General features: G+C 36.7%; 2 protein-coding genes across 4 annotated transcripts in view; one reads left to right on the forward strand and one right to left on the reverse strand.

The window, feature by feature from the left end:
- The window catches only part of LOC128921945 (ABC transporter G family member 5-like), a 55,988-nt gene that overhangs the window by 31,122 nt on the left and 2,069 nt on the right, over nucleotides 1–22,797 (forward strand). The gene's annotated exons all lie outside the window — the stretch shown is intronic.
- On the reverse strand, nucleotides 12,541–22,290 carry LOC128922027 (serine protease Hayan-like). 3 transcript variants are annotated; one of them, XM_054231334.1, is made up of 11 exons: nucleotides 22,162–22,290; nucleotides 20,594–20,818; nucleotides 20,493–20,525; nucleotides 20,344–20,388; nucleotides 20,205–20,249; nucleotides 20,084–20,116; nucleotides 19,942–20,007; nucleotides 19,538–19,578; nucleotides 19,233–19,432; nucleotides 19,034–19,175; nucleotides 18,624–18,972 (listed from the first exon to the last, which is right to left on the reverse strand). In XM_054231334.1, the coding sequence occupies exons 2-11, from the start codon at nucleotides 20,794–20,796 to the stop codon at nucleotides 18,689–18,691; spliced, it is 1,092 nt and encodes a 363-aa protein (XP_054087309.1). In that variant the 5' UTR covers nucleotides 20,797–20,818; nucleotides 22,162–22,290; the 3' UTR covers nucleotides 18,624–18,688. The 3 variants fall into 3 exon arrangements, with proteins under 3 accessions (XP_054087310.1, XP_054087309.1, XP_054087308.1); XM_054231333.1 differs by lacking the exon at nucleotides 22,162–22,290 and adding an exon at nucleotides 22,022–22,047; XM_054231335.1 differs by lacking the exons at nucleotides 18,624–18,972; nucleotides 19,034–19,175; nucleotides 19,233–19,432; nucleotides 22,162–22,290 and adding exons at nucleotides 12,541–12,679; nucleotides 12,763–12,893; nucleotides 22,022–22,047.

The raw sequence follows: 22,797 nt of genomic DNA on the forward strand, positions 1-22,797 counted from the left end.
TTCTGCAAGCTAAGAGTGAAAATAGACCAACAACTCTTTGAAATTTTGGCAAAAGTCTTATTTCATTTTGTAAAAAATCATAAATTTCAAATAAATATGTATGTTACTTGAATTATTGCCTGGCATGCGTAAGAAACATCAACATACAAACTTATGTACATTAGCTTAAAGAAAATAATATATGTATATATACACATATATATACGGAAATTGTGATTGAGCTCGTTACGTGGACTTGCATGGAATGCAAATGGTGAATTTGAAATTGAAAACAAATCACACACGCATTTGAAATCTAAACAGACATAGAGATTTGCACGCTGCCACACGTACATTACAACATATGTGTGTATGTGTGTGCATGAGACACAAATACAGTCAAAAAGTGAATTTCCAAATGAGTTTGGCTATTGAAATATTTCATTACATTTGCTTTCATTGAATATTAAATTCCAGTCACAGAATCCGGCGACTGACACGTTTGCTAACGGATAAATGGGCCACGCATCACACGCAACACACAGCGACAGCAGTTGGTAGCACCGCAGACGCGGCCGTGATGAATGTTGGTGGCACTGCCTCACCAGCTGGCAGCGGTGGCATGATGGCCAAAATTAATGCGCGTCACTGGCTGCATCCAACATCCACGCACTCAACTGCGCACTCGCCATCGGTGACACCACCCACCGCCACGCCACTAGCGACCACGCCCATTATGCCGCTGGCCGCCAGTGCGACTGGCCTCTTCAGTCCCACCACGTCGGCTACAACACCGACGCCCTCGATCGCCTCATCGGCCTCTTCATCCTCAGCGTCAGCCACGGCAACAACACTGTCGTCAGCTACGCACCTGCAACAACAATTGCAGCAGCAACAACAACAGCTGTTGGCCAGCGAGGAGTTGCGTCGCAACACATTTTATCGCACGGTGTGCGCGAGCTTTCAGAGCGCCATACTGCTGCTGGACATGGACACTGGGGAAATAAGCGACTACAATGAAAGGTCAGATCAGTTGGTGTAATGCATGCCCTTGCATGTTGTGTGTGTATTTAAATGTGAGTCGGTTTGCAGGGCTACACAATCGAAAGAGAGGCTTTAAAGAGCTAAGGTGTAACAACAAATATTAAAAATAGTTCACATCAAATTATAAAAGCGATCCTAAACTTATTTGATCCAACAAATTTGAATACTAATCATACATTCTGAATAACAAGCACCAGAACCTGTACTATCCTGCAACGATTGTTTTCTCTCCATAATATGTCTGCCTTGTTGTCGCTGAAACCACTAGAAAGACTTCATCAGTCTTCAGAGAATAATTCTTAATAATTTTCCTAGTTCCAAACATAGACTAACCTCCCTACTTCTCTGTTATCAACAACAGGCACAGCAATGAGGAATCCACTCACGTGGGCTCACGTGGAACACTCTCAAAGAGTTCAAAAACCGTCCTACTCCTCTCGGGAAAAAAGGAATCCTGATGCCATTACTCTACTCTACTTCATAATAGCGACGTAACGAGAGACTATACTAGATCTGAAGCTGCTGTAGAGCCAGTCATTCGTTTTTACCAACCAATTTCCACTGTCACTTGTCGCATTTGTTGAACATCTTAAGATTTCCTAATACTTAATATACCACGACATTAAGGAATTTCTAGCACATCAGGCTCGCCTCACCGATGCTAAGGCTCTAAAAGTTCAAGAAGAAGAAAGGTAATGCCACTTCGGACCCTATCGAGGGCTTAAAATATTGAATCCAATACTTAAACCCTCCTAAAATAAAGTACTAAAGTCTGAGGATACATAAATGTTTGTAAAATCATTATCCAATCCTTCATAAACCCAATCTCTTTTTCGATTTAACAACCTACTGTTATAGACAACTCTCGCATGCAACTTTGAACTCAAGCAGATTGATATTGCTATTGATTTAGAGTCTCGTAGCAAGGCCAAGTACATATCTACCAATGGATCAGGAGAGAGGGGAACATCAATAAAACACCTCCAAAAAAATAATCCACAATTTGCTAAAAGAAATATTGCGCCCGAAGAACATAAGCTCAAGTAGTAGTGTCAGTCGCAATATATTAGAGCAATATTCAGTTGAGCTCTTATTAGTTATTAGAGTATGGTGATCGATATTCTTCCCCCTCTCCTTCTGTATCCTCTATTCCAATGTGATACTGGGGACAAGACCAGAATTCATCTCAGAATGATGCAACCGCTGCTGAACCGGTTTTGATCATAAGTCTTAGGTCTTGGCTTAGTGGGATTTCCGAAACTGACTTAGTGGGAAGAGTTTAGTCGCGCAGTTTAATAGTTAATGGATTCCCAGCCTTTCGACAGTTCCGTGTCCTCCAACCTCAAACTAAAGTTATGTCTGAAAGTAAGTCGTTTTAAATACTGGTTTGAGATCCAGAGCTTCAGACTAATGGACGTTTCTTACAAACTGAAATAATACATGTAACCTGAATCGATACAAAACTGCTGATGTGTCTACACATCCCGGTCTTCATTATGTGTAAAAGGAATTCGGGAGCTCGCAGCTGTAATAACTACAGCGGACAAACGAAGTAGATATGTATGTCAAACTTAATTAAAAGCTGTTTGGAATCTTCTTAATTTTGAATTATGAATACGTAGAAGTCTAAGTACAGTTATTCGAAGTTAGTCAAACTAATCGCTTTGCTACATAATTTTGCACTTCGCTACAATTCCTTAGATATTGCTTGCCCATCTGTCTCTTCCGCCCACCACTTAAATAACTTTCTATCTTCATTTCCCAAATTTCTCAACTTATGTGGTCAACAACGGAATTTACTGTAAATTAAGTACAACAAATGAAATGCTAAATGCGGTGATAGGTCGCTTGAGAGGAGCCTTCGCTGGCAGTCCCTAGAGCAGTCACATTACCTTGTCAGCGCAAGAATATTGTAGTGCGAAAAACACAAAAGAGAAGAAGCAATTTTATACGAAAAGAAGAATTAAAAGTATAATGCAAATGTGTAATAAGCGAAAATTATGTGAAACCAAGCAGTGTTACGCGAAAAACTCAAAATGTTCTGCATTTTTGTGAGTATGACTGGCACTTCCACACCAGCAAATTAAACGCATTATAATGGAAATACAAACAGCGGTGCCTCTTTAATTTTCACGTCACCTTCAGATAGCTAACAAGCTGTAATTATTTTAATTATTCCATTAAGTTGGCCACAAATGAGTGTCGGGCTATATTTTCGTCTCATTTTTGTTACATAAATGTCGAGTACTGTTGCTGCTTCGAAAGAAGATATACCAGTTATGGATGCTGAGCGCGAAGCTTTGGAGCAGCTTACGTATTCATATTAAAGCCAATCTCATATACATGATAATATAATTTGGGTATCTAAGGAATCACTTTGACTATACACCGAAACAGTCAGATGTCGGGAGGCTGACTTATCCAGTTCATTCTGAAAGTTTGTTGTTTCTTCTTAAAACTAGCTTAACAAGTGAAAAAAGACTATATTGTCTCTATATTCACATGTAAGCACTTTATCAAAGAGCCCTACACTAGTTATATCTCGTTTATTGGTATCAAGAAAGTTTATTATCTTCTATATCTTAATGTCACAATAGCTTTCAAAAAAATATAGAAAACTTTAGATATTTAAATCTTTACTACCAAATTTGATGCAGCTTCTTTCCACGTACATAATTATTGAATATCTCAACTACAACAAACTCTATCGAATAAATTCGAACAGCTGATGCTGCTGAGCTGAGCTGTGTTTACATAATTAGTATTAAATAAAGTTTCTTTATAAAAAATTAAGGCATTTTTGACCTCAAAATTTAATAAATATCAAAAGAAAATGTTCAGCATAACCAAGGGAGTAAATATTTTTTTTTGTAATAATTTATTATTTTTACTCTTAAGAAAAAAGGTTTAACAAAAAGTTTAACTACCGCGTGTGGTAATTTATGAGAGGACGCTGTCACCGACATTCTGTATGTCAAGTGTTCGCTTGCAAATGCTTCATATCTCTTCTCCACTTCTTCTCTCTATTTTATTTACTTCCTTTTAGTGTCTCAAAATTTTAATCAAATCACTTAAGCTCACTTTCTACTACTCGCAATGACAGACAATGTTGCCGGGTTTTCAATATTATTTCTCATCTTGTAAAGTTTGCTAATGCGTTGTAGTCTGGCATATTCATACAAATTAAATATTCCCTGGCGGTTTTTTATTTCTTTTAATTTTTTCCCCCAAAATTTTCCTTCCAAAATTATTTTATTTAGACTAAGAATTTCGTTCTTTATTATTTATTGTTTTCTACACTACTTCTCTTACTTCTCCATTTTTATTTCACTTTTCATAAACTTATTTGGTTTTTGTCTCAAAGCTACAGCTTCCCATACGATTATCTATTCATTTTTTATTTTTTTTTTAATTTTTTGTTTCGTCTTTCATTTTGTCACTATTAAACGCACTTATTGCTGACAGCGACTTTTATTTTACTTGTCACTTGTGTTTCTCTTTCTACAATTCTCACTTAACTTTTCTTTCAAGATTTCTAAAATTATTTTCCATTTTATTTTTATTATTATTCCAAGTTCTTTTTCGGCTCTCATTCACTTTCCCTTAGTACTCAAGTATCCATTCAAGCATATCGCGTTTTTATATTTTGTCATGTTGTCTGTCCGCTGCGCTTTTGCACGTATTCCCCATTCAATTCGTATCTCCTGCGTTAATAAAGAGAGCAAAAGTGAGTATTTGTAAAGTGGAAATGTTGATTGAATTTTGTATCGATTAAGAAAGCGGTGGAATGACAGTGAAACAATTGTATCAGCGATCAAACAAGCTTCGAAAGCTCTGCCTCCATGAATGCAAAGGCCCATTCATTACCACTTAATTTGAACATAGATTCCTCGAAGTTTTTAAAGCTTATTCTTCACTATAACTGAAACATTCTCGAGCTTAGAGGTTTCCATGCATTTTCTACATTTTTATGTTTCACAACCTTACCAAAATACATTGCTTCTGACGTAATTGCCGCCAACGTACATTAATATAAAATCGATACACCTGGCTGCATGGCTGGCACAAATGCCAACAACTGTGGAGAACAGACGAACTTTGAAAGTAAAAAGATAAATCTGTAGAATCAAGTACCAACAACGAGAGCCACGCAGCAACCAGGCAGTCAATCTGTGTTGCTCGGTTCGTCGCTGAATCCCGCGTTAACAGCAAACAGGATTTCTTCCAAGTGCGTCAGCTGTTCTTCGTTTTCCCCGAGTGTGTGTTCCCCTTTCCTCACAACGCATTTATGTTTAACACTCTTTTTCGGTGTATTTTGAGACACTTTCCTTGGTTAGCTATTTTTAATGTCAAAACTTTCCAGTTACCGCCAGTGTGTATGTCACAAAGTGGTTGAGGTTCATGCTACAAAACTTCTTTATTAAACGACTAAAGCGAGCGTTGGGCAAACAAATAGAACTGTTTAGGAGAGTTGGGAGGTAATTAAGAGGGTATGTGGGTACAAATATAGACAAACAAAGGCACAACTGTGGAACACGCGTTAAATTTCGTAGGAGTTTCTTAAAATACATCGAATATGAGGTTAGAATGTATTTATAATTACCAGTTAAAAATACTTACTTGTATGCTCAAGAGGCTTTGTGAGACAAAAATCAATTTAAGGACTAATTTTGTGAAATTATTAGTAAATTTCGTAGGAACAGTCCTTGTAGATATTCAACATTTTGTCCGAGTTTAGCTGAGGATTTAGCTAAATATCAAAAAAAGCGAACAGCGAACTGGATTGTTTAAGAAAACGCTAAGCTATTAAAGTCTCTCTATATACATACATCTACAAAGCCTATACTGTCGGCTGTCTGTATTTCTCTGAACTAGTTTTGAGTGATTTAAAGGCAATCTCACTTATTTGAAAAATTGCCGTTCAATTCAAGTTTATTTAAGTTAATGACTCCGTGAGCTCATTTGTGAGAATAGACTTGAACTCTGGTAGACGAAATCCGAGCTTTTGAAATCCATTCAAAATCATTCCTTCGATCGAACTCCGGTAGGGGAATCCGGTAGGGAACCATTGCAAGATCCTACATCCACCATATTAGTATTCTGCAAAAACACTTGTAAAAAAGAAACGAACATATCAAAGCCTCAGTCATTCAAAAGTTTCATGTTTTATTCAGTCTCCTAATAAGTATTATAATTTCGTCCGTTCCAATTTATTATTAAATCTGGGCTTCATTAGCTGATTGATGTTGTTGTAGACATTCCTGTGTTTTAGAAATTCGTAGTTATTTAAGCCATCTACAAACATTTAAACTGCTTCTATCTACATCTAGAGGTTTCGAAAGGAATTAATAGAAGTATGAGTACTCTGAAAAAAAGTTGTCTTTACCACGACATACCCTAAAACAGATTACGCACGTATTAGACGTCTCTACGTCTAATACTACAATGATATAAAAGGCGGCCCTGAGTCTGAATCGAATAAAAATTTAAAGTATTTCAAATTTTGTAATATAGTAGGTAACACATTTTTAGTGCCTGCCAAATTACATGATTGCCACCTGTGTAGAAATAAAATATAATAATGTTTTAAATTAAATAATGAAATTGTCGTCAATTATTATAATATTTGAAAATTTCTGTAGGACAAATAATATTTTTAAAATTAATTATCAAATTGTGTTGCCACCTAAGTGTGCCAATTAAATGTTATAAACGGTAAACACATCAAAAGCAATTATTTTGGATCAACCGGGGGTACAATTTTTTAACACTAATTGAAACTTCAGTTTTCCTTACATTTTTGCAATTATTTGTAGACAAAGTTGCCATCCATTCATAATTCTTCAACAAAGCAAATAAAAAATTAGGATAGTGAGCATTACCGCTAGCTAAAACACTATTTTTGAATGTTTCGATAATTTCGTTTGTTTGATGATTGCCAGACTGTTAGCTTCTGTATCAAATAAATATATAAAAGATTATTAATTTTCCATTTTTTTATAACATTTTAGTAATGAAAAAACATGGTAAATAATTTATTGTTTTCGTAATTAAATGCATAGCATATATGTACATATGTCATGTATTCCCCCGTCGGCTGCAGTTCCGCTTCTGCAAACCAGTCATCCAATTATGAACAGCGAGTTTTGCGTGGCATTTTTATCGCCTTAAGGAATGTGTGAATTCTTGCACACATACTGAAATTCTATAAATATTGGAATACAATTATTTATTGAATTTTTGATTTCACTCCGGCGTATATCATTAGAAATTCATTTCCAGGTGAAAGTCATTATTATTTACATAAGCATGTATATGGCGCTATTTGTTGTATAAATAATTGTGCGAATAAATTGCGTACTTAATTGAGCAAAATTTGAAAAATTCTCAGATAATTACAAAAATATGATTTACCAAAAATTATTTCAAACGAAATTTAGCTCCACTTTCTTCAATGGTTACCAAATTTAAAAAAAACCCACCAGATGACTAAATTTTGTCGAAAATATTTGAGCAATTTTAAGCAAAATTTATCAACACCGGCCATACCACCTTGGGGTTACTGCTAACCATCGAAACCAACTCAATTTATCGCGTTCGTGTCCGAAAAAAGAGACTTAAAATACATAAACTTATAAATAATAGTGCCAAAGAAACAATTTAAGATTCCCTATTTCAACTGACTCTGTTGGTAATCAAAAGTTGTATGTGTAGTGCATAAACAATCGATACAACATAACCCCACTTAATTCACTACCACAGACAGACACATGCAACTGTTTACCAAAGCTATTTGCAAAACCGTTAATTTTCCGACTATTTGAACAACGTCAATAGTGAGTGACATTAATGACGAACTCAGCACACCACTCTTGCCACCACTAAAACAGAGTTCCTATATAATTTCGATTATCAATTTATAGGTCAATAGAAGCACGGTTCACATTTGTGGCAAATCAACTGCAAAGAACACCAAATACACAAATCATATAAAAAATATATATATATTATATATGTACATATATACATATCTATATGTGTTCAAGACCTCCTCAAGTCAGGAGGTGATTTGGGTGTTGTATGCCACAATGACATGTGTATTTTGCTGATATTGAACTGAGTATTGTGTTTGTTTATTTGATTGAATCACTGGGTAAGTTAATCGGATTGTCACTTCCCATTGTTAAACTTTAGTAGGCAATACGAGGGGTGTTCGATAAGACACGGTGGTAACCGAACCGGAAATCAGCAATAGACGTACTTTAGGGGTGTAAAATACTTGGCGAATGTATGTGTTTGAGTTGACGGAGCATTTAAGAGTTCACAAAGGAGTGGTTACTTGAATTTACTTGACAATAACTGATTAGAGAGAGGCTAGAACATTAGAATCACTCCACAATCGTGAAAGCAACGCACAGCAAGAGAGGTCAAAAGCGAACTCGGAAACATTGATTTTTATTTACCGATATTGAACATGTGAAATCATTGACGGAATGGTACTCAAAAACATTCAAATGAAACATGCAATTAAAGCGATGTACAAGCACGGATGAATCTTATCGCCAAAAAGTGGCAAATCTAATGCAAGTTTCTTGAGATGCCTTTTAACTGTTTACAAATGGATCCCATATAATGCGACTGAGGTCATAAAGCATACAGAGTTCAACCACAGCAATCTAAATTGAACTTCTCTGTCGGTGAGTGTCAATCTTTACCAATTTCGAAAGACTTGATTACATTTGAGAACATTGGACTAAAATTGAACAATTCATTAGACATCACGAAAGGTTCACAGTTTGTTGAATCCACTCTCTACAATACAACAAAAAACCCGGAGAGGCTAAATTGGAGCTGAGAGTGAGAGCGTCCAGCAAAACTTCTTCGGCTGAACTTACTGCCAATAAAGCTGGAATGAAATGAACTATGAGGCAGATCGAAACTGAGGAAAACAAGTAACTCAATTGTGGGCTTATTTGTTTTGGTTTCCTTCTTTGTTCTCTTTTTTTTTTGTAAATCTATTGTAATTTCATCTATCATACGTGTATACATACAAATATTTATTTACTCTCCTCTCATACTACGCTCATAAACGCCTTCTATCCATCTTTTGACTTCTAGTCACGGTTTCTTACCAGCGCCAGCCTCCACTCGCAACCAATTATGTACATTGCTTCAGTGGCGCTCTTTTTTCCCCTCGTCCTCAATTTGTCGTCTTCTTTATTATGGCATATTCTTATGTGAGTCCCTCAAGCACTTTGTTTACATGGTTTGTGGATGCTATTTACGTTTTGCAGCGTTTAATTGATATTAATTGAGAGTAGCGATGCAATTAAAATGTGACTTAATTGTATTCGAGTAGGAAGGTGGAAGGTGCGCGAGAACTAATGGTGAATGTCAATGGCTCTTTACAAATTATGAATCAATCTGTGCTATGGAAATAATGAGGTTGTGGACAGTGCGCTAATTAGTTATAAGGAAAAGTTGTACTAGATGTCGTAGAGACTAATAAATGCTGAGGTCTTGACATTGAAATATTCACGATGTTTTACCATTTATTTAACGTATATAAGCCGGGTGGCAACTACCATAAACAAGAAGTCAAGTGATAGATAGGGATCGAGAAGCCTAGAACGCTTAAAACTATTAAACTACTTGACAAAGCTTCAAATCGTGTACTAACATGTTTCTATAATATATGAAAATAGCACCGTAGCACCGAATTTCATACTCTGCAAAGTACTTAAACCAATACGAAAATATTCAAAAATAAAAAAATCTTTAAGCACTTTCTCACTTCAGAAGACATAGCAATTATCTGAAATAATATAAATATTTAGAGGAATATGTGATGCAAATTTTGAATAAAACAACTTAATCTCGGTTCATATATCGTGAATGTTTCCCCAGAGAGACAAGTATTCGCTACACTTGCGATAACTCGAATTTATATTCAACTGAGGACTATAACCGGAGCACTGTTACTCTAACAGTAATCGCGAAATGAAGTTTAAACCTCTAATTTTTAGTCATGCTCTAACTGGATTATAACCAAACTATTTTTAAAACGACACTCATACTGAGGAGTTTAATGCCCTGATCAGCACTTATGCGATCTTTACAATTAACTAAATGCTTTCACAATATAGGATAAAAACATAAAATTTTTAAATACCTTCAACTACACTTTTCTCGATTTCCTTAATAAATTTAAGAAAAATTTCTAAAATATTGCCATATCTTTTTAGTTCAAAAATGTTAACTAATAAACAATTTTAATAAAACGGCTAGAAATGTTTTTTAAAAACATATTTTTGGTTTACTGCAAAATGATAATTTTTTGGAGTTGCCACCTGATTAAAAAAATATTGAACAAATGTAGTACATAATTTTTTTTTTTTACAATTGTATTGTATTATAATTGTAATGATTAAATACTAACAACAATTCAATTCTAATAACTTAAAAATAATAATTAAAAGCTAAATATTAGAGAAATGCATTTGCTCCTACAGTTGTCTTGCTAAGTCTGAAGGCCTCTTACGTTTCAGTCGGTTTTCTCGTTCAGCAGTACCAATGAGTCTGGATGCCTCTTAATTTGCATGCTGTATAAGCCTCATTTCGTGAGTCTTTGCAAGTTTGGTTATTTCGTTCGCTACTGAATTCACACCAAGATCACGGTGAAGGTCAGCAGATCTAACATACCAAGAAGCATTAACTATACTTAGTACCTTATTTTGGAAGCGCTGAATGCAGGCAATACAGTTTTGACTTAGCAACCCCATAGTTGAGCTCCATAGGCCCAAAATGGCTTTAGTACTTGATTATATCTATAATAAACAACTTGTTTTCGATAGAAAGCGTGGATCTTCTACCGACTAGATGGTAAAACTTAGCAAATTTTAAATCAAGCTCACCCTTTTTTTACTTCACATGCTCTTTCCAGCGAAGATTAGCATCTAGGGTGTTTCCTAGGTACTTGGCATTATTGTGATGTGGTATTGGAGTACCATTTATATAAATGGGATGGTATGATGGTTTTTTTAAAGTAAAGTCTACGTGCATTTATTTGGAATCGTTTAATTTAATGCGCCACTTGGAAGCCCATTGTGTAATTGCATTGACTGCTGTTTGCACTCGAAGGGTAGATATTGAGGTTGACTCTCCTGCTGCTAAGAGGGCTGTGTCATCCGCAAACGTCGCTGTCACATAACTTGAGGCAGTGGGAATATCACTTGTAAAAAGCAAGTAAAGCATTGGTCCCAACACGCTTCCCTGGGGAACGCCCGCTTCTATCGGTTGCAAGTTTGAGTATGCATCCTCTTGTTTTATGCGAAAGTATCTATCGTTTAGGTAGGAAGCAATTATTTCGCAATATTGTTTGGTAACATACATTTCAGTTTCAGCAGTAGACCCGAATGTCAAACTCTATCAAAAGCCTGAGACACGTCTAAGAAAGCCGCCGAAAAAACGTTCTTTTTATCCATAGCATTTTCAACGAAATTAACGATTCTGTATACCTGGTCAATTGTTGAATGATGATCACGAAAGCCGAACTGATGTACTGGTATAAGATGTTTTCGATCTATTATTGATTTGAGCCTCTTTATGAGAACATTCTCGAAGACTTTCGATAGAGCTGACAGCAGCGATATTGGCCTGTAAGATGTGACATAATGTAGAGGTTTACCCGGCTTAGGTATCATAATAACTTCAGATACTTTCCAAAGCGATGGAACATATCTTAAGTATAATGCACTGTTTACAATATTTACAATTTAAGATAAGACTTTTTATTTCTTTACTAGTAACTGGAGAAATGCTGACGAGTAAATCCAACCAACTAGTTTCACAGTTTAGCTCATCGCCATCGTTAGGTGTAAATGTGTTTCTCAAATGATTTGCAAATACTGCAGCTTTTTGTGCATTCGTTTTGGCCCATTCAGTTTCGCTAAATTTTATTGGTACGACATGTTTTATTTGTTTATTAATATTCCTTGCAGCTTTCCAGAGCGAATAATCGGTAGTTTTATCAACAGTGTGTTTGGACAAATACGTTTTGAAGGGATAGTTTTTAAACTGTCTAATATTTCTTCCTAGTTCCGCTGTACATCTATTAAGCTCTGTTTTGAGAGCAGCCGACCTAGTTTGCTGCCATCTTCGTCGAAGTTTGCGTTTTTTATGGATACCATCTAAGATGTATTTTGGGAATTTGTTTCCACTTACCTTCACGCGAATATTCGGTGTACTGTTCCACGCTGCATTTTGAATTATTTTTATGAAAGATTAAACTTCACAATCTAAGTCAGCATCTGTCGATATGCGCTTTAGCTTAAAATCGACTTTATTTAGTATAGTCTTAAATTTATACCAATCAGTATGTTTACTAGATAAATAACATGTGCCGGACGAAATTACTGGTTTTTCACATAAAGTTAGTAACACTGATGAATGATCAGAGCTTAAATCTGAGCTATCTTACAAAGTATTACAAGTACATAATAACAAACAAAAAATTTAGATAGAGGTGGAACACAATTGCTTAAATATTATCTAAGACTTTAAATTAAAGGGTTGCCACACTTAATTAATAAGCATTATGCATTATGCATTTCTTATTTTAGCAACAGATTATGACTTAATGGTGTTGCCATCTGATCTAAAATACAAAATAGTGATATGTATAAGAAACAGTTATTGTATATAGAAATTAAAAAAAATTAAAAATTGTCTAATAATTACAGTGATGATCCAGCGTCCTTTTCTTCTAAAGTGTCTTATTTTATTGTCTCAATTGACTGTTGATTTCATTTGACTCAGCTTCTTTTTTAAGTATCTATCTAATTCGCTATGCTTTATTAGCTTCGATAGATCTAAAATAAATCATAATTCAATAAAATAAAAAAAAAAAAAACATAAGATGATAGCATTATCTTCCACGGCTTTCAGAAATCCAATGATTTTGACTCCATGAGACGAACTCACTGTCTTCACAGTTTTTCATGTAGTCATAAACGGCGGTTTCCATTGTTCTTCAATGTTCATACAGCCTTTTACATCTCTTCTGAAGATTTTTCTTTTTGTATTGTCTTGTGGCCAGCCTTAGCTTTTGATCTTAACTGATCGTTTTATCGCTGAAAACTATATAAATATTTCTAGAGAATTTGAATGAACCCTCAGAAAAAGTGCAGTTTCTGTGGGTTGGTTAAAAACTAACTTTTCTCTTTCTTGAGGTTAAGTATCAGGCTCATTTCAGTACTTATGCTTATAACTTTTTGTTGTAGAGCCAAAATACATACCGTCAATAATTTTAAAAAATACTGCCGAGTTTACAATATTTTTCCAGACATAAACCCAGATTGGTTCCGATTACATAGACCAATTTCCGTGGGATCTTTTCTAGCTTACCCAGCACAGCACGATCCAAGTGAAAATTATTTCAGATTTATTCATATCACCATAAGGGAGCTGTGGAACGGCATCTCAAACTCATTGTATACCGCTGCAGCCGAAACAATTGGTCTCCGGCAACGCCAAAAAACCAGTTGGTACAATGAGAATTGTCGTTCCGCAGTGGAGAGAAAACAGACTGCTTACCTCGCAACGTTGCGATCGACCACAACACGTTCGGGGTGGGATAGATATCGAGAACTGAAGAGGGAAGCGAGACGCATTTGCAGACGTAAAAAGAAAGAGGTCGAAATGCGTGAGTATGAAAAGCTTGAAAAGCTGGCCGACATGGGTAATGCTCGAAAATTTTATGAAAAGATGAGGCGATTAACAGAAGGTTTCAAGACCGGAGCATTATCATGTAGGGACCGAGAAGGTAATCTGGTAACGGATGGCCAGAGCACACTGGGATTATGGAGGGAACACTTCTCCGACCTGCTCAATGGCAGTGAAAGTACAACACCAGGAGATGGCGAACCCGATTCCCCAATCGATGACGATGGAATTGTCGTTCCGTTCCATTACCCGACCATGAAGAAATTCGAATAGCAATTACCCGCTTGAAGAACAACAAAGCGGCGGGGGCCGATGGATTACCGGCCGAGCTATTCAAATACGGCGGCGAAGAGCTGATAAGGTGCTTGCATGAACTTCTTTGCAGAATATGGTCGGAAGAAAGCATGCCTGACGATTGGAATCTCAGTGTACTCTACCCAATACACAAAAAGGGAGACCCCACATTTTGCGCCAATTACCGGGGGATAAGCCTCCTCAACATCGCGTATGAGGTTCTGTCGAGCGTATTGTGTGAAAGACTAAAGCCCACCGTCAACGAACTGATTGGACCTTATCAGTGTGGCTTTAGACCTGGAAAATCTACAATGGACCAGATATTCACCATGCGTCAAATCTTGGAAAAGACCCGAGAGAGAAGAATCGATACTCACCATCTTTTTATCGATTTTAAAGCTGCCTTCGATAGCACGAAAAGGAGCTGCCTTTATGCCGCGATGTCTGAATTTGGTATCCCTGCAAAACTAATACGGCTATGTAAGCTGACGTTGAGCAACACCAAAAGCTCCGTCAGGATCGGGAAGGACCTCTCCGAGCCGTTTGTTCTGCGTTTTCCAGACTAGATAAAGAAGCGAAGCGTATGGGTCTGGTGGTGAATGAGGACAAGACGAAATATCTCCTGTCATCAAACAAACAGTCAGCGCACTTGCGTCTTGGCTCCCACGTCACTGTTGACAGTCATAACTTTGAAGTTGTAGATAATTTCGTTTATCTGGGAACCAGCATTAACAACATCAACAATGTCAGCCTTGAAATCCAATGCAGAATCACTCTTGCCAACAGGTGCTACTTTGGACTGAGTAGGCAATTGAAAAGTAAAGTCCTCTCTCGACGAACAAAAACAAAACTCTACAAGTCCCTAATCATTCCCGTCCTACTTTATGGTGCAGAAGCGTGGACGATGTCAACATCCGATGAGACGGCACTAGGAGTTTTCGAGAGAAAGGTTTTGCGGAAGATTTATGGTCCCTTAAACATTGGCAACGGCGAATACCTCAGAAGATGGAACGATGAGATGTATGTGTTATTCGACGACATAGACATAGTCCAGCGAATAAAACGACAGCGGCCACGCTGGCTAGTTCATGTTGTTCGAATGGACGGAAGTGTCCCAGCTCTGAAAGTTTTCGATGCAGTACCCGCTTGTGGAAGCCGAGGAAGAGGGCGGCCTCCACTCCGATGGAAGGACCAGGTGGAGAATGACCTAATTTCACTTGGTGTTTCCAGTTGGCGCCAAAAAGCAAAAAGGAGGAATGAGTAGCGCGCTCTGGTGGATTCGGCTATAATCGCTTAAAGCGGTTCCTACGCCAAATATATATATATATATATTCATATCACCATACATCCCAGCATCGATCTGTTGTCATTAATCATATATCAATGCCGAAAATACAACACTTTACTCCTCCCGATACTGAATCTCTCACTTTTTATGGATGAGTGAATTACACGAAAAAAATATCAGTGCTCTTCTAGCTAATGTTAGAGACCTGTTATCTGTTGGTTATTTATACCAAGATAGTACTCAGTTGTTCAGTTTAGCTATACTAATCATAGTTCCCTTACTTATTTCAATCAAGCCTAAACGCACCTCAATATCAATTTTTTGGTTACCTGATAATACTAAGCATTTAAATCGATTATCAACTTACCACCAACATCTCGTCTCCTCTGCACTCACCAAAAATATTTACAATGAATGCAATGCCACAATTGTCAGCACATAGACAAACGTAATTGTCATTGGCATACTTTTAGGCGCTTAAACCGAATTTCACCTCTCAACTCACAAATGATTTGTGCTTCTGCTCATCACAACTCAACTCTATGTATGGAATAATGTAAATTATACGCACGTGTGGCAATGCAATTGCAATGTGTAATCAACATCATTATCGCACAAAATGCCTGGCATACTTTTGTGCGCGCAAATTAGCACGCATTTGCGAAATGACGCCCATTAAATAGTAATGCGGCGGAATGCAATGCGCAGTTGACAGTGGATGAGGGATTGGATGCTATACAAATTACGCACAACTCTCACATGAAATTTAATGCGTGTGTGTGTGTGTGATATATATATAATTACACGTATTTATATATCCCGTTAATAATTTAATTTTAGTATGAGGGCTGAGGCAATTTATTTTCAATTCACTTTCACCACTACATTATATCCAAGACTATACACACACCTAATGTTGCTAAGTTATTTCACCTACTAACCGATATATACGTACAGAGCCCACCGGACGTTTGAAAGTCCTAATTATAGGTATATGGAAGTTAGGCGAAGTCATGAGTCATACAGTGACTCCGGCAACTAACTGAAGGTTTCAAAACCGGAGCACACTCCTGTAGGACCCTCAGACGAGATCTATTTCTTGATGACCAGAGTATACTGAGTTTGTGGAGGGAACACTTCTCCGACCTGCTGAATGGCAGTGAAAGTACCACACCAGGAGATGGCGAACCAGATTCCCCAATCGACGTTGATGGAACAGATGTTCCATTGCCCGACCGTGAAGAAATTAGAATAGCAATTAACCGCTTGAAGAACAACAAGGCGGCGAAGAACTGATAAGGTGCATGCATCAGCTTCTTTGTAGAATATGGTCGGAAGAAAGCATGCCCGACGATTGGAATCTCAGTGTACTCTGTCCAATCCACTAAAAGAGAGACCCCACAATCTGCGCCAACTATCGTGGGATAAGCCTCCTTAACATCGCTTATAAGGTTCTATCAAGCGTACTGTGTGTGTTCTTTGTAGAATATGGTCGGAAGAAAGCATGCCCGACGATTGGAATCTCAGTGTACTCTGTCCAATCCACTAAAAGAGAGACCCCACAATCTGCGCCAACTATCGTGGGATAAGCCTCCTTAACATCGCTTATAAGGTTCTATCAAGCGTACTGTGTGTGTTCTTTGTAGAATATGGTCGGAAGAAAGCATGCCCGACGATTGGAATCTCAGTGTACTCTGTCCAATCCACTAAAAGAGAGACCCCACAATCTGCGCCAACTATCGTGGGATAAGCCTCCTTAACATCGCTTATAAGGTTCTATCAAGCGTACTGTGTGAAAGATTAAAGCCCACCGTCAACAAACTGATTGGACCTTATCAGTGTGGCTTTAGACCATCATAACCAGAAAACCATTCGCCAAATCTTGAAGAAGACCCCGATGTCTGAATTTGGTATCCCCGCAAATCTAATACAGCTGTGTAAGCTGACGTTGAGCAACACCAAATGCTCCGAGCCGTTCGATACCAAACGAAGTTTCAGACAAGGTGACTCGCTATCGTGTGAGTTCTTTAACCTGATGCTGGAGAAAATAATACGAGCTGCAGAGCTAAATAGAGAAGGTACAATCTTCTACAAGAGTGTACAGCTACTGGCGTACGCCGATGATATCGATATCATTGAAAACAACACCCGCGTCGTTAGTTCTGCTTTTTCCAGATTGGATAAGGAAGCGAAGCGTATGGGTCTGGTGGTGAACGAGGACAAGACGAAATATCTCCTGTCGTCAAACAAACAGTCAGCGCATTCGCGTCTTGGCTCCCACGTCACTGTTGACAGTCATAACTTTGAAGTTGTAGATAATTTCGTCTACCTGGGAACCAGCAATAACAATGTCAGCCTGGAAATCCAACGCAGAATCACTCTTGCCAACAGGTGCTACTATGGACTAAGTAGGCAATTGAAAAGTAAAGTCCTCTCTCGACGAACAAAAACAAAACTCTACAAGTCCCTAATCATTCCCGTCCTACTTTATGGTGCAGAAGCGTGGACGATGTCAACATCCGATGAGACGGCACTAGGAGTTTTCGAGTGAAAGGTTTTGCGGAAGATTTATGGTCTCTTAAGAATTGGCAACGGCGAATACCGCAGAAGATGGAACGATGAGCTGTATGTGTTATACGACGATATAGACATAGTCCAGCGAAAAAAGACAGCGGCTACGCTGGATGGGTCATGTTGTTCGAATGGATGAAAGTGCTCCAGCTCTGAAAGTATTCGATGCAGTACCCGCTGGTGGAAGCCGAGGAAGAGGGAGACCTCCACTCCGATGGAAGGACCAGGTGGAGAATGACCTGTCTTCACTTGTTTTTACCAATTGGCGCCAAACTTCCAAAAGGAGGCATGCGTGGCGCGCTGTTGTGGACTCGGCCATAACCGCATAAACATTTCAAAAGTTATAAGATGCGAAGAGATTGACTTGCACGGAGTCTTTTTGACACCCTCACCTGGGAACCATTTCTAGAAAGTTGAGATTCTAACAATAAATATAGCCTATGTTACGGGGGGTGAATGTAGCTTTCCAATGCTGAAAGAATTTTTCAGCATAGTCACATCTGGAGGCTAGAAAAATAATTGTTCTCTATTTATATGAGAGACACAATTAAGAAGGAACATTGGGTTAACATCTCCAGTAATTTGAGGAAAATCTATCACATTGATACTTCTTATCGAAAATACAACAACAATAAACGATAATCAATATAAGCGAAGTTGCGTATACGCCATCGTGGTTCATTTTCTAAACGAAGCAAAACGCACAACTTTACATATTCGTAAATATGTTGAATAAACGGTTTAACTTTATTTGCAAATTTTAATATTGAAAAATACTACTTTCGAACCTCAGTTGCCATTCTTCGGCCATACAATGCTTTCAATAAAGTCCAAGTGATCAAACACTTTTGTTATCACATAAGGTTCAAAATCGTCAGATTCCTTTGCGACAATTGCAAACAATTTATGTATGGGGAAATTTTCTTGAACTTTGTATATTGGCATGCCAAGGAAAGTGCGCTTAAATTTCAAATTCTTTGCACATAGTTGAGATGGCTTCAGGTCAGCACCGGTCTTATCAAAACATTCACCGTCTGCTACAATCTGAATTTTTCCGAAATATCCCATCAAATCTATAAAAATTTATATAGTACAATAAAATAAAAGTAGATAAAAATCAAATTGAAAACTCACAACTCTCTGGATTCACTTGTGAAGTGTATAAGCACACTGGATGCCAATCGGAAGAGTAGTCCAAATCACTCACCATTTCAATCAAAGCAATATTGTTAAGGGAAGGTGTTTCTGAAGAGAAATCGGGATGTATGTGAACTGCCTGAAATGTTGAAATCAGTTTAAAAAGAATTTGTTAAAGTTCTAACTTATTAATTACCTTTATTTCCTTATGCTCTGAACCCACTTCTATCTTCGTAAATTTGACAGTTGATACGCAACCTGCTGCAGTTATATAAAACCGTTTGTCAATCCAATTGCCTCTACATAAGCCAACTGCACTGTCAGATTTAAAAAGAAAGGCACTGAACGAGGTCACGGGATCAATCGATCGCAAATCATTAGTTATTTTTTCACAAGCTTAAACCAAATTAAAATCCCATTAACATTTAGCAATAAAAGTATGTTTCATAAGATCTGTGTTTACAAAATAAAACATGCAATTCAAAACAATCCGAAACTTACCAAGTTCTGCTGGACGTTTCTGAGGTGTGGCAACATCTGTTCTGTAAGTAAAGAGAAATTTAACAAATAGTCACGAGATAAATGGCGATAAGAGTGCGTGAGTAGTAGTTTCTTGTAAGTACTCTTAATTTAAAAGAGGTCAACACTAAACTGTTCGTCCACTAACAAACATGACAGAATTCATCTAACGGTGAATGGGTTCTATTTACCGCCGAAAATAGGTGTGGCACTAGAACATTGAAATTCTTAAGTTCACCGCGTTATTTTCATAAATTAATTGCAAGTGTTTTTACTTAGTGCTTACTCAGAGAGCTTTAAGCTTAGAAAACTACAGACTTAACAATAAATTGATCTTCATTAAAAGAGTTAGTTTACTTTATAATTACATTAAAACACTTTACTACCTTTTGGCAAGCTGGTTGCTTAACTCAACTACTTTCTGATTCAACCGTGTAATTTCCGCAGACATTCTAAAAAATAAGGAGAAATTAACAAGTTATGTTATAATAATTTTACAAACCAAATCGTATTCATTCTTAATGCTACCTTCCTTCCGCTGTTTTTATCACCTCTGTCAATCTGAAAGTTTCCAAAAATAAAACAAGAGATAGTAGTAGAGCTCATGAATAGCTGGTGATACTCAAGTTCAAAACAAAATATTATTTACCGTTGATTCCATCTCTCCTCAGTTGCGTTGGCTTCCGCGGTCATTCTGAAAATTCCGACATTTTTATAAAACAAAGGTTAGTAGTAGATCTTATGAAAATAGTTTAAAATATTTAAGTTAAAAATAAAGTATTAATTACCGTTGAGTACACCTATCCTCGGTTGCTTTAGCTTCCGCGGTTATTCTGAAATTTGGATTTTTTTAATAAAACAAATGGATGTAAGTAGATCTTGTTATTGTTGGCGATATTGAAGCTCTAAATATAATATTGCTCTCGTTTAATTCTACCTTTCTTCCATTGCTTCGATTTTCGCTGTCATTCTGAAATTTTCGAAAAATAAATCAAGTGTTAGTGATATAACATTTTATTTCGGATTGGTTCTATTTACCTATTCAGTGCATCATCTATTAGACTTTGCTTTTCTTCGATTGTTTTAGCCAAACTCACGCAACTGTCTCTCTCTTTCCCGGCATCTACGTTAATTTTCAATGGCTCATCGATTATGGGGGGATCAGGCTCATTCCGTTTTCCATACACTGTCGCTTGGAGCAGCGCGAAGAAAAGTCCAAATAATATGAGTTTATTTTTCATTTTACAAAATAACTTCAAATAGCTGTGAATAGAAAAAGTAGAAACAAGTGTTCTTAATCTATTTAATATTATTATCACCGGAGTACACTCGAATATCTGGTTCTCATAAGTATGTCGCCTACATTAAATTTGAGCAGTAAGTCCAATTATGGACGAACTTTAACGAAAATCGTGCCGCTAAGCATAATTTTATTTTAATATTCTCGGAAATTTTGTTTCTTCACCTAAAACCTATCTGTTCGTAACTCCCTAATGCAAAATCCCAGAAACACAACATTTAAGATGTAAACCCATATCTGAGGAACTACTTGTCCAATTTGAACGAAAAGTGCTACGAAATATTTCGGTGATATATTGATGTTACGAAGCCTACTTTGCATTTAACGTTATTCTGAATATCATCCGATTCTTTGCTTTACAATATATATTAATGAATTAGCAATAAAAATATTGAAATTAAGTTTAACAAATATAATGTATTCAAAGTGTGGCATCACTCTAGACATAATCAAAATCGGATCACAGTTTACAAATCCCAAGATATCGAACTTGAGGATCACAGTGCATGTGACATTTATCGCAAATATCGGTAAATCTCTCACAAAATATCCTAAAGGAATTCAGATGGCGTTTTTCACTGACAATAATGTTCCTCTATGCCAAGAATTGGTAATCCCAAGTACATAAGTACTTTCCCAAGGTACACCTAGAAGTATTTTAGATTAAAAGTATTGTAAATTAATTAAAATTTTGTTTGAATTTGTGCTTAATATATTGACTGCGCGCGAAATTCTCAAACAAAGTTCTTTTATGCATTACTGCTTTTATAAGAGATATTCAAAAATGTACTGAAATATACACAGATATTCATAAATATATATTTAATTTTAATTTTAAGGGGGTGTTCAGGTCAAGCAGGACGCACCTTTTTCTGAAGCCCCCACTCCACCGGCTCGTATTTCGACAATTTTTTTTATATTATTAAAATCTCAATAAAAAAAACATATACAAAAATGGATAGTAAAAATGTTTTCAATTTCTTTTTATCTTAGTATAAAAAATGCCTAAAATTCATGCGTCTAGACCTAAATACCCCCTTGAACAATTTTTATTAAAAAAAAAAACATAAATATTAGAAAAAATTAATTATATTTTTGTGGCACAAACCGCAATCTTTTACTATATTAAATTTGTATGAATATTTATCCATAAAAAATATTATTACTCATACGCCATGGCGAACTATAACAACAGAGATTTGGTTGGTGTAACTCCTACCCAGTGCACGCTGTTATAAATATTAATGATGTCAATGATGAATTTAATTAATTAATTAAATTATAATATATTAAATTCTACACTCACCTTCTTCCTTAGTCCTTCTCCAAAGAGACGCAGCACAGAAATGATACTGAATTAATTTCTGCTTCGCTTTATATTCAGTCACTGATCGCGAATTGCTTATATATTGAGAGAAGAGCAAGAGAATCACAGCCACTCTAGTGATAGTATTTGGAAAGCTAATATTACCGTTCTCACGAAAAGAAAAAAAAATTAACTCTCCCATACAAAAGAAAAACTGAGAGATATTGTAGAAGAATTACTGAAATAGAATTTGGTTGCGTCAGGGCAGTCATGCACTCACACATACCTATGTTCATTCAAATATATTCTCAGCAAAAATGAGAACATAAAATTCCACGAATGATAAGAATGCAGATCACCACAATTTCTTTGCGGTCTCTCTGTCACGGCAACTGAGCAGAGTGAGTTGCGCGAAGTATGTTCTCTCAATTATATGTGTTGAATATTTGCCAATGAAATTGTTGCTTAAAATAAAATTTAAGTAATCAACAATCATCGAGCGAGGTTGGGCGGAGCAATATGTGTTTCAAGAGCGTAAGCGATCACACGTATTGTCTCTTTCTCCAGCAAACGGAGAGCGAAAATGCGCCGTTACAATGGGACAAAGTGACAACAAACTCTTCAGAGAGCATCAGT

Source organism: Zeugodacus cucurbitae, chromosome 5, assembly GCF_028554725.1.
Source record: "Zeugodacus cucurbitae isolate PBARC_wt_2022May chromosome 5, idZeuCucr1.2, whole genome shotgun sequence".
Taxonomy (NCBI): Eukaryota; Metazoa; Arthropoda; class Insecta; order Diptera; family Tephritidae; genus Zeugodacus; species Zeugodacus cucurbitae.